Consider the following 13,038-nt stretch of genomic DNA (forward strand, 5'->3'; position numbering starts at 1 on the left):
AGTATATGTCCATTCCAACTCAGTATATAGTATATAGATTTCCAGGATGTTTTCTCTAAGCGCAATGCTGAACAGCTACCTCCCCACAGACCCTACAACAATAGACCTCATTCCCAATTCCACTCCTCCCAGAGGTTGGGTGTACCCCCGTAGTCTTCCAGAAACCAGGGCTATGACTTATTACATCAAAGAGAACTTGCAGAGGGGTTTAAACGCAAGTCCTCTTCTGCTGGTGCTCTGATGGGACTCTCCAGCCATGTATTGGCTACTGCGGTCTAAACGCTATTACTATAAAGAACTGCTACCCTTTGCCACTCATTCCTGGGTTCTTTGACCACCTCTGTGGTGCACAGATCTTCACCAAACTAGACCTCTGAGGTGCATAAATTCTAATTCGTATCAAGGAAAGGAGATAAGTGGAAAACAGCATTTAACACCAGAGATGGTTACTACGAGTATCTTGTGATGTATCTTCGGTCTCTGCAATGCCCCAACTGTTTTCCAGCACTTTGTGAATGAGGTGTTTTGTGATCTTTTATATATCTGTGTTGTGGTTTACCTCGATGACATCCTCATTTTTTCCCCTGACTTGCCCACTCACAAGGCACAACTAACGGACTGTATGCAAAGGCAGAAAAGTGCTTATTCGAACTCCCCCAGGTGCCCTTTCCGGGCTACATTGTTTCCAAAGAGGGTCTCTCCATGGATCCTGACTAGGTTGCAGCAATTTCCACTACCCTGCGGCCTTAAGGCTACTCAACGCTTTTTAGGATTTACCAACTATTACCGGCAATTTAGTAGGAATTATTCCACGCTGGTTGCTCCCATCAATGCTCCAACATGGAAGGATGCAAATCTTAAGGACTGGCCCTCTTAGGCTATTCTGGCTTTCCAGGCCCTCAAACAGGCTTTTCGTTCCGATCCAGAACTTGTTAGGCCAGATTTAACCAAATCTTTCACCATTGAAGTTGATGCCTCCTCTGTTGGAGTGGGAGCAATTCTCTTACACGACGCCCGCTGGTGCCAGATGACCATTCGCATTCTTTACCAGAATGATGACAAGAAAAAAGTATGGAGAAGGTGTGGAACAGCTCATGATCCAAAGCATAGCACATGATCTGTAAAACATGGCGGAGGCAGTGTGATGGCTTGGGCGTGCATGGCTGCCATGGCACTGGGACACTAGTGTTTATCCATGATGTGACACAGGACAGAAGCAGCCAAATAAATTCTGAGGTGTTCAGAGACATACTGTCTGCTCAAATACAGCTAAATGCAGTCACATTGATTGGGAGGCGTTTCATAATACAAATGGACAATGACCCAAAAAATACAGCCAAAGCAACCCAGGAGTTTATTAAGTGGAATATTCTTGAATAGCAAAGTCAGTCACCTGATCTGAACCCAATTGAGTGTGCATTTCACTTAAAAACTAAACTTCGGACAAAAAGGCCCACAAACAAACAGCAACTTAAAACAGCATTAAAGACCTGGCAGAGCATTAAAAAGCAGGAAACCCAGCATCTGGGGATGTCCATGAGTTCAAGACTACAGGCTGTCATTGCCAGCAAAGGGTTTTCAACCAAGTATTAAAAATGAACATTTTATTTTCAGCTTTTTAATTTGTCCAATTACTTTTGAGCCCCTGAAATGAAGTGATTGTGTGAACAAAAGGTTTTAGTTCCTCACATTTGTATGCAATCTTTTTGTTCAACCCACTGAATTAAAGCTGAAAGTCTGCAGTTCAACTTGTTATTTAGGAATATTTATCTGCATAAATATGGAAATTATATCCCCTATAAATGCATATAGATATTCAATTAAAGAAGGTTCATGCACAAATAATAGCTAGCCACTCAAACAGTTTATTAAGGAAACAAGGTAAGACAAAGTACACAGCAATATTGTCAGATATTTAAACACATAGGAACTTCAATCAATGTTACATATATATCACATGGACATAAAGTTATTAGTAGTAACCCCTGTAATAATCTAGTAACTACTTAGTACACAATACATCAAATCAATATAACAATAATAACATAGACATATACTGAACAATATAAGAATGCAAATCAGGAATGTGTTATAGCTACCTGTAAAGATGTTGAAGGGTACCCCAGGAGCCTGATTCCCTAAGAAGTCTCATCATTCCCTTTCCTCCTCTCATATTCCAGCTCCCCTTTTATATAGTTAGGTCCCATTAGGTAACATTGGGACTCTTGGATTGGTTAGTGGGTGTATTCTGTACAATGACTATCAGTTGGCACCCACACCACTAGATTGGGATTGGTTAAGGTAATTTGATGGACCTACCAACTAAATTTGATATAAGACTCTCTTGCTGGAATCTAAATTTAAGGGTCAACCAGAGGTCCAGCTGGGTTATCAACCCAACCCATCTGTTTGATTATGCATCCATCTTCTGCTTGATGGATTAATTGCCCCTTGGGAACTAGATCTTGTGTCCTGGCATGTTTTATTATCTGTTTTGTTTATTGTTCCTTGGTTGAGGTTTCTTGATAACTACTGATAAGGCATCCCCTCGGTGATCCAGATGGCCAGTATAAAGAAAAACAGGTTTTATGTTTGCACACAACATTCCTGCACCTATACACATACATTATATATACATTTATATCTATCCACATATTTCTATAAATATCTATAAACAATCTTGAGGTGCAACAAACTGCATCTGAGTTGTTTCATTTAAAATGAATTGTGGTCATTCACAGAATCAAAATTAGAAAAAAGTTGTCTGTCCAAATATTTATGGACCTAACTATCTATTAAATTAAATTACTTAGCAATCATAAACATAAACCATAACTTCTTACTATTATGTTCTTTTCTCAGGTGTTAAAAAATTCCCTGCTATAGAAAATTTTTGTGATCGGGTCATGTTTATCTCGAATGTATTTGGAGTTCCCACATTTATTATTGTTGTATTAGTGATCTTCGGCAAAAATTGTGAGTAGAAAAACATTTTGGTGTTAGTAGCTTTAGTTTCATTCATGTAGATGTGATGGCATAAAAAGTTCTGTTTTCTGTAATTGGCTGTATGGACTGGTAGTAGTTTTCTAGTACTGTGTGCACAGAGGACCTTCTGAAAACTAGTATGCAATATCTCATTCCTTCTACCACATGAGTAAAGAAGTCTGTTTCTAGTTAGATGACTCCAATTTATTCTAAGGTCAATCTCTAAATCTAGATAATACCTCTAACCCTTAATCTAATGACAACGCTTAAAATCTAACCCATAAATCTAATCGTTAACCTAAGATCAACCATTGAATCTAACCCATTATTCTAAATCCTTAACTTATGGTTGACCTGTGAATCTAACCTATAACTCTAAATACTTATCCTAAGGTCAACCCTTGGATCTAATCCAAAACCAAGCCCATAACTTTGAGCCCATAAATATAACCTTTTAAGCTAAGGTGAAAAGCCAACTCCAACCCTAACTCATACGTCCAAACCTTAGTTTAAGATCAACCCGTAGTTCTAAGTTGGAGCCTAACCCCAACTCTAACCCTAAACTTGACCCAAGCTCCTGAAGCAAAACAATAAGCTGGAATCTACCCCATAATACCTCCATCAAACCACAAATTTAACTCTAAAAATTGATTTTGACTCTTCCAGACCCTTTCAGCCCCTCTGTCTAATTTTAAATCTCAAGCTCAGTCATAGTCCTTTCTCTGACAATATCATCACAAGAAAAACAATATTACCATGCAGATAGTATAACTGATAAGTCTACGGTGTCAAAACTTTTGTGTGGTGTAAAAGAAGGACATGTAATATATTCACTGAGATTATATTGTTACTGATGTGTATGTTTAATAGAAATGTGACTCCTTTACTGAATGTGAATGCTCTCGGTTTTTGCCCTGTACACCATTTATAATGCTCAAAATTACAATATCACTTATTGGTCATTTTTGTGTCATTATCTCTGTATGTTTTCAGATTACTGTCCCTGTGGAATGACGTACATATGGCAATTAATTACACCCATTTTTTGTGTGCCGATTGTCTTCCTTGCATTGCTTTTCTTCTTCTACATATGTAAGTGGATATTTGTTGGTGAGATCAAATATTATTTTTTCTATCATTGGTAGATGAATGACATTTAATTACAATTGCTTTAATTATTCAAAATACAAATAATAAAACAATGGGATATATAAAAAAGGAAATATTGCTTTAAAATGCTGTCAACTGGGGAGTCAGAAATGGAAAAGGATCTGGGGGTTTCTGGTAGATCATAGACTTAATAACAGCATGCAATGCCAAGCTGCAATATATAAAGCTAGTAAAGTAATTTCTTGTAATAGACTGCAGAGATGGAGACATTATCCTGCCCCTGTACAAAGCATTGGTCACACCACATCTGGAATATGCAGTCCAGTTTTGGGCACCAGTTCACAAAAAGGACATTGTGGGATTGGAGAGAGTGCAGAGAAGGGCAACTAAACTAATAAAAGGAATGGAGGAGCTCAGCTATGAGGAGAGATTAGCTGAACTGAATCTATTCTCCCTTGAGAAGAGACGTATAAGGGGGATATGATCACCCTGTATAAATATATAAACGGTCCATGGGGGGACCAACAGGATAGGATCATGATACCCCACACGAATATCTATGTCGCCTCCAATTAGGACAAGTTGTCAAAGGCCATAAGATCAGGATAATCTTGTGAGCACAGTGGCTGCACATCCTGATGTTTTACAAGGAAAATAAGTAAAATTAAATTGTCCAGTCTAAAGAGACATATTGCCCCTTTTCAGGACATTAAGAAATTGTAGGTTTGTTATTCATTTTTTCCCCATCACTTAATTTTTTTAAATATGGAAAGCTAAGTACACATAACTTATTGCAGTATCTATATCTAGAAATCTTATTGTTTAGTTATATTAGGCACATATTGTTATTTTCCTGCCCAGTGTTAGTTATTTATTAATTAATACATTTCCAGTAATCCGCTTCCAGTGACACTCATGGTGTAAGGCATGGCCCCCATATGGGCAGATTCTGACGATTACAATTGAAGGGGCACATTCAATTCCCAAACTATGTTTATAAATATATGAAACCGGAAAAGAATAAGAGTACTTATCCCTTCTCCTAAAAGTGTCAAGGGCTGCCACCCAAAAACAAGCAAATTTAATACTTAAACAAAGAACAGAGAAAACTGGGTTTTTTTGGGCAGTGAATTTAGATATATTATTAAAGTGGTTTGTAAAGAAAGCAGTAACAAGTGCACACAATAGGTAGGAGTGGTCTTTCCCATTTAAAGTTCCATGGAATAGAAGACTAAGTAAAAATACATTTATATCTCTAAAAATTCTAAATGATGGCAAAATGAATGTCTCACACCCCAATGCGTTTCGCCATTGGGCTTCCTCAGGGTAAGTGCTGAGAGCATTCACACACTTAATAATAAGATAAGGTCATATAGAAAACGAGAGTTTAATGTATGTTTGTGATATGTAAATATTGTATGGATGCTTAAATGAAAGAAGTTTGGGACCAAAAAAAAAACAGCTTTCTCTGTTCTTTGTTTGAGTATGTTTATAAATAGGCAATAAATCAAACTTGATAGGAACAACTGCTATGTATGGATGTAAGATGTCCAGATGTGGGGATTGTACATTTTTTTAGATTAAACAACATTGAATTGTAATATATATTATATATTTTTTTATTCATTATATTCACGTCCTTCAGAGAGATCTCCTCTTACTTTATGCTGCGTCTTTGTAAAGCTCCTTAAGGAAACACAAAAAAGTGTATCCTATCCCAGCAAGGAAAGTTTTGGCTCTACATATTTTCAAGGACTTTTGAATGATAACCTTTTTGATGATTTAAATAAAGTAAAATATTCATTAAACCATTGTGTCCCTGTAGACAAGAAGACAAAATGCAAGGCTACTGGAAAAGATGTCATGGAAAAAAATGAAACTTAATATCTTAAACTTCAGCCAAAGAATGGTGAAGAAGACAACAGGAGCCAGAGTTGTGAGGAACAGCTCCATGGCGAGGTTGTAGTAATTTCTAATGGTGATCAGGAAGGTCCAGAGCAGCAAATAAGCTCTCAGAACTTGGCTGAGGAAACCCCAGAAGACCTCATGATCCCTAAGCTTAAAGAAGGCTTAGGCCAACACAAGATTTTAAGTAAGGGATCTCCAATCCATGAGAACAAAGATGGAAAATGCTTGGTGACTGAAGAAATGGGGGCTGTGGCCCTTGAAATGGATCAGATAGCATATGGGCAGATTCTGACAATTACAATTGAAGGGGCACATTCGATTCCCCAATTTTGTTTATAAATATATGAAACCGGAAAAGAATAAGAGTACTTATTCCTCCTCCTAAAAGTGTCAAGGGCTGCCACCCAAAAACAAGCAAATTTAATACTTAAACAAAGAACAGAGAAAACTGTTTTTTTTTTGGGCAGTGAATTTAGATATATTATTAAAGTGGTTTGTAAAGAAAGCAGTAACAAGTGCACACAATAGGTAGGAGTGGTCTTTCCCATTTAAAGTTCCATGGAATAGAAGACTAAGTAACTATACATTTAGATCTCTAAAAATTCAAAATGGAGGCAAAATGAATGTCTCACACCCCAATGCGTTTCGCCATTGGGCTTCCTCAGGGTAAGTGCTGAGAGCATTACCACACTTAATAATAAGATAAGGTCATATAGAAAACAAGAGTTAAATGTTTGTTTGTGATATGTAAATATTGTATGGATGCTTAAATGATAGAAGTTTGGGACCAAAAAACCCCATCTTTCTCTGTTTTTTGTTTGAGTGTTTATAAATAGGCAATAAATCAAACTTGATAGGAACAACTGCTATGTATGGATGTAAGATGTCCAGATGTGGGGATTGTACATTTTTTAGATTAAACAACATTGAATTGTAATATATATTATATATATTTTTTTATTCATTATATCCACGTCCTTCAGAGAGATCTCCTCTTACATTATGCTGCGTCTTTGTAAAGCTCCTTAATGAAACACAAAAAAAGTGTATCCTATCCCAGCAAGGAAAGTTTTGGCTCTACATATTTTCAAGGACTTGAATGTTAATGATAACCTTTTTGATGTTTTGAATAAAGTCAAATAATCATTAAACCATTGTGTCCCTGTAGACAAGAAGACAAAAGGCAAGGCTACAGGAAAAGATGTCATGGAAAAAAATGAAACTCAATCTCGAAACAGTAATAACAATATTTACAATCCATAAACATCACTGAGTATACATATCAAGCACATAGCAGAGTCCTGAGGAGAATTGTGCACAGATATACCCGGGTATATATGAAGTCTATAACCACAAATACCTCCAGTACTGATCAGTATCAGGATGAGTTGCAGAGGCCTCTGGAGTTGTGCTGTGTATGCTGTGATCCTGGATTGCAGGAACAAAACAAAACAACAGTCCCTCAAAGAAAAGAAAAAGACAAAAGGAAAAAGCAAGTTAAAACACACCCTTATATATGCTCAAATTTAAGCGCACAGGAAACATTAAGCGCATAGAAATTCACTTGCAATTAGCACTTGCGCAGTCTGTCAAAATTGGCTGTTTGGTTTTTTTTTGCACTTGGACATGTCATTATCATCAATATGATCCTTTAGATAGGTACACCAGTAAACACATCTTTTAATAGTTAAAAAAATAAAATAAAGTTGAGTTGGGGAGGGTTTAATGTTAAAAGTATTTTCTATATATATATTTGTGTATATTGCTATATATATATATATATATTTTTTTATATCCTACAATAATTATAAATAAATAAATAAATATATATATATATATATATATATATATATATATATATACACACACACACACATATACATAGGAAGCAAAGAAAAGAACGTGTGTGTGCTTGTGACTTTTGTGAGGAAATCTAGTCCGATGGCTTCACGTGCAGTCATTCGCAAGATAGTCGCGGGATTTACCCGCGAGCGGCTCATCCGAACAGGCATCGGAAGCTTTTATATAGGCGCCTATGTAGAGGAGCTGAACTCAGTTAACTCTTGCCTAACAGGAAAGAAATAGTGATTTAAAAATATGCTTTTTTCTTAGAGCACATAAATGTTTTAAACATTTCAACAGCGCAAACATTTTTTTAGGGCTAAGGGTGATATGTGTGCCATTAGAAAGAATGACTTTTTAGGTGAACAGTGACTTTTCATGCCAGCTCGCCAGTGTAAAGCTGCCGGTGATGCGCGGCTCTGGCCGCGAGCTCATCCAGTTACTGAATTGCGCGACAGCTTCCGATTTCAGATCGCGAAAACCAATGCGCGAGTGACCCACTGATGGCCGAGTGACCTTCTTGATGAATCAGGGCCAAAGTCTCTGGAGTTCAGGAACAATCTATCTGCAATACCACTTAGACCCCAGCAATCACACTAATCTGCCAATGCAACCGGACCTCTGCTACCTATGGGCCATCGGATGCCTAACAGCAGTCGGTGTGTTCTGGAAGGGATGCCGGATCCTACCCTGGCTGAGCACATGTTCTCATCTCTGCCCCTGTACTTCCTGCATTTCCTTATATCCTGGTGGGGTTTCTATGGCCACTATCAGGGGCAGGAAACACTTCAACAACTTTATTTGCATTTTACAAAGGTACAACTCAGTTAGCAGAAAAAGGCAGTCCCTAACACATGCAAAATTTATTTTTCTATTTATTTAGGATTACCAAATTCAGTAACATTCTTGTTTATTTAATCAGCTTGACGCAAAATGTAGACAACACATAAACAGAATGAACAGCAGATAGCAGTAATACCCATTTATAGTCATGTTATGAATGGTGATGTAGTAGGGTGTTGGTTACGCCAACCAAAGATTATAAATTCAATCCCCACCTATGTCCCCACCTATGTCTCCACCTTTAAAACCACATAAACCTAACTCATAGTTATTTCTGTCAACAACCCCCATTTTCCGGAATAAGAGGAAGCCCTATTTGTTTAGCTATCAATCAGAGTAGCCTAAGGTTCCGGCTCTTTTAGTTGTCAATCACAGTACCCAAAGTACAGGCTCAATGAGCATTGTACAAAACCCATAGTCATGTGACTAGCTGTCCCTCAAGAGGCTCACAATCTACTGTCCTTCCATAGTCATATATCTTAACCACAGTCTAAGGTCAATTTGGGGGGAAAGACAATTAACCTAACTGCATTTTTTTTTAACGTGGAAGGAAACCCACACAAACATGTCTTTAGTGAGATTCGAACCTGGGACCCAGACAGAATGCTAACCACTGAGCCACCATGCTGCCTGCTCTTATCGCTTTTAGTACCAAAATATTACAAACATGGAAGACTGATGCCAAAAAAGGGTTCTGTTTAGGAAACAGGGTTCCCTTTAAACACTACCTGGTGGGAATCTTCCAGGTTTATATGTTTCAGTGATTGATTCCTGTGGTGAGCATGGCGGTCAGGTGGTCTTGTAACAGCAGATCATGGGTTAGGCTCCCATCTGTGCCTGGTTCTTTAACCACCAGCCTATCATACCAAAAATCCTAAACACATGTGTGAGGAATGAATGGAGTAAACCACAAAACTATCACTTGTTGTTTGGTGAGGAAACATGGTGTCATCCATGATTACATCTCCTTTAGGGTTACTGACTGCTTCTATTCCTTTACATACCATGTGTCACCCCAAGCTGAACACCCCTAGGTGGACCTTGTGCCTAAATGGACAGGCAGCCTTAGTGCTCTAATAGACCTTTGATGGTGCCATAAAGAGCACCTGTCTCTTTCTTGCTACTGTAACATATGAGGCATCCAATCTTTGTGTCTGAGCCTACTGATCAGCAGAATTGTTATGTGATCCCCATAATGGCCACTCGTAAGTGTTAGAAACCATCATTTTATATGCTATCATGCTAATGTATGTAACTGAACATGAAGGGCAGAATATATGTCTTTTATCTATCTTACTTAACAGAGTTGATTCTATTTTAGAGTTTGGGATTCCCCAGGAGGCTGGAAAAAATATTCATGAGTTGTGTTATCATGTGGTCTTTGTTATTTATTTCTGTGACCATATGTGAATGTATGGAATGGTATATATTGCATTGTAACTAGGGATGAGGCAGAATACCTCTGCAATCGGAAATTACAATAGGAGGATTATCACGGCTGCATTCATAAACACAGTCATGGGAATCCTCCTGTGAGTAAGCAATCCCCGGGCAAGCGCTCATTCTAACCTGTAGTGCCCGGTGATATCTCACTGAGAGGAGGATTCCCAAGGCTCCATTCATAAATGCAGCCACGATACTCCTCCTCTCAGAGTCCCGAGTCATGCGGCTTGCGTTTATGAACGAACGTGGCCATGGGAAAACTCAGAGGATTTCATTAATAAGCAGCCAGCGAGACTCACACTGTGTTCCTGGATAGAGACACATAGTACAGAACCAACAGCTCCGCTCCCTTGATTGGTCCTGCAGGTCCCAAGAATTCAGTCTTGCTGGCCGAATTTACAAAGACCGTTCTTGCCTACATGTTTGGTAACCGAGAACGGCTCAATTTACAGTGGGACCGAATTTGAAAAATTTGCTCGCTCATCCCTACTTGTAACTATATTGTGAGACGTCACATCCATCAGGCATCAACACACACACACACACACACACACACACACATATTTACACTCATGTATTCTTATTGAACCGCTGCTGTAACTTTCCATGAAGAGTTTTTAATAAATACACAAGCTTTTTATGATACAGAGGAAGACAAATCTGTTCTTAATGCGCCCAAACAATATTTTATATTAATATTACTTTTTGTTTACAGTAAGCCTTACTAGGTATGCGTTTGCAATCACACTTGTCACCCTGCCGCCCTATAGCCAGTTTTTTGGATTGGCCCTGGAGGTGATGGCGTTAGACAACCTCATGTTGAACTTACAAAATAACCAGCTGTAACTGGAATATAAGCAGCCAATGAGCTTGCAGTGTGAGATCAGCCAACTTCCAATTTTACAGTTGTACTGGTTAGCCCATCAACCACATCCTCACCTACAGGCACGCGTCACATGACGGGAAATCTGTTAGGTGTGGCGGCTGGGGACTTTCCAAAGTTTGTGTACGTGTGAATAACGGTGTATATGTCTGGGGTTGTTTGTTGTGCATGTATATAGGTGTTGTCTGGTTATGTGTGTTTCTTGAACGTGGTTGTATGTATTATTGTTTATGTGTTTATAATGATGCGTGTGTGTTCTGTATGTTTTTTTTACCATATTTGATGTGTGTTTGCATTGTGTGTTCTGTGTATGAATGTGTAACACCTCCCTCAGCTGTACAGAACTTTGTTTTGTTACTTTGCTACAACAAATACGTAATTTTCTGACAAATGTAGACAAACATTGACACCTACACACGGATCTCCTATAGGGGGTACAATGACCACTATAGTGGAGAATATGATCTCTATTGGTAAATGATGACCTCTAATGGGTGGAACAATGACCTCATGGTTGATCAGTGAACTCTATGGGAGTATTAAAGGACAACGCCAGCCTTATAGGAAGTTATCGGCTAAAAGAAAAATGTTTATGACTGTTTAAAGTTCCTTTGCTTGGGGTGGAGGGGGGTGAGGAATTTTTTGGGGTTTCCTGTTGCCTGTTGTGTTTATTATATTGTTGTGTAGTATTATGAAGCTCTGTTTGATATGTTGACGCTATATAAATACATAATATTACCAGAACAGTGGCCATGCTTCTTAGTACATGTGATGTATGATGGTCTATGTCCGGGATGGGGGGCAGGTTTGTACTGTGCTGCTCCTGAAATTGCTGGCATTCCTCTGCATGTCATGTTTCCATCCAGAATAAATATATTTTAATGTAAAAAATATTATGAAATGGTGACATTGGATGACTATGACCCTGATATTCTTCTGATTTTTATTTTTATGCATTATGTTAGTTAAGTAAGTTAGTCCTGTAACGTGTGAGGAAAGGAGCATTGGGAAAGGCAGACATGACTGGGCAGACAGCATAGGGTTCATTTTTGGTCGAGCAAAAGGGGGGAGGGGTAAGGAGGAGGAGGCATAGGTGGGGCAGAAGGTCCAGCATTATTACTTTTATTTTTATGTGTTAGTTTTATGTTAGTTTTATGTAAATTAGTTGGGTGTCACATGGTTACAATTTGCAGAACCTGAATAATAACTTTATAATATAATAATAATTTTTATATTGTTGTGAAACTAATCCGCTTTCTGTTTCTCTTTTGGGTCTCTGAGACGGGGTGGGAAGTTGTAGTAATTTCAGTTTTTATTCTGAATCAGGAACTTGATCATAGTATGGTGGAGTCCCTGTGAGAAGTCATGGGATATGCTATGAACTCAACTCTACTAATACAGAAGGTTGTGGATAGTATGGAGGGATGTATGGTGTGCGAGGGAACTGTAGTATGTAGGAGTGCTCGATAGATAAAATAGAGACAGTTCTAAGGAAATCAGAAGGGTTGTAGTGCAGGGATTTGCATGGAGCACGTCTGTGGGCTAGAGGCCAGCCGGAATGTATTCTGAATAAAAGCCTTCTTATCACTTTGAGCTAGAGGCCAGCTGGAATGGGTCCTGACTAGTGTTGGTAGAATAGCTCAGTATCCGATTCGGCAGGTATTCGCTCGAATATAGCAAAATAATTCGGGTGGTCGAACATCGAATTTGAACACCATTAAAGTCAATGGGAGGAAAAATTCAGGTTTTTTTCAGCACTGTGTAGAGCTTCTACAGCCTCCAAACAGATGTAAAAAGATACATTATAAAAGGATACATAAAAATATACATTATAAAAAGATACATAACACTATTACATACCCCTGTGCTTCACATGAATATTAAAGTGCACCTGTCAAATCAATTTCAGGCTAAAGGTAGGTACACACTTCCAATAATTATTGTTAGAAAATGAACGATTACGACCGGTAATCGAATATGCACGATTATACTTGAACAATCATATTGTGCACAATTCTGTACAT

At 38.3% G+C, this 13,038-nt stretch overlaps 1 protein-coding gene across 8 annotated transcripts in view; it reads left to right on the plus strand.

Annotated features, from left to right (window-relative positions):
* Nucleotides 1-13,038, plus strand: part of LOC140327341 (uncharacterized) — a 46,999-nt gene that overhangs the window by 17,467 nt on the left and 16,494 nt on the right. For 5 of the 8 annotated variants that reach the window (XM_072406708.1, XM_072406712.1, XM_072406711.1 and 2 more), the window contains 2 exons: nucleotides 2,863-2,976; nucleotides 3,979-4,077. The exons of 1 other annotated variant lie outside the window; for it this stretch is intronic. In XM_072406708.1, the coding sequence (XP_072262809.1) occupies nucleotides 2,863-2,976; nucleotides 3,979-4,077 (213 nt within the window). The remainder of the gene's footprint in view (nucleotides 1-2,862; nucleotides 2,977-3,978; nucleotides 4,078-13,038) is intronic. 2 more of the 8 variants (XM_072406713.1, XM_072406715.1) reach the window with 1 other exon arrangement.

The sequence above is a fragment of the Pyxicephalus adspersus genome, chromosome 3 (genome assembly GCF_032062135.1).
Source record: "Pyxicephalus adspersus chromosome 3, UCB_Pads_2.0, whole genome shotgun sequence".
Classification (NCBI taxonomy): domain Eukaryota; kingdom Metazoa; phylum Chordata; class Amphibia; order Anura; family Pyxicephalidae; genus Pyxicephalus; species Pyxicephalus adspersus.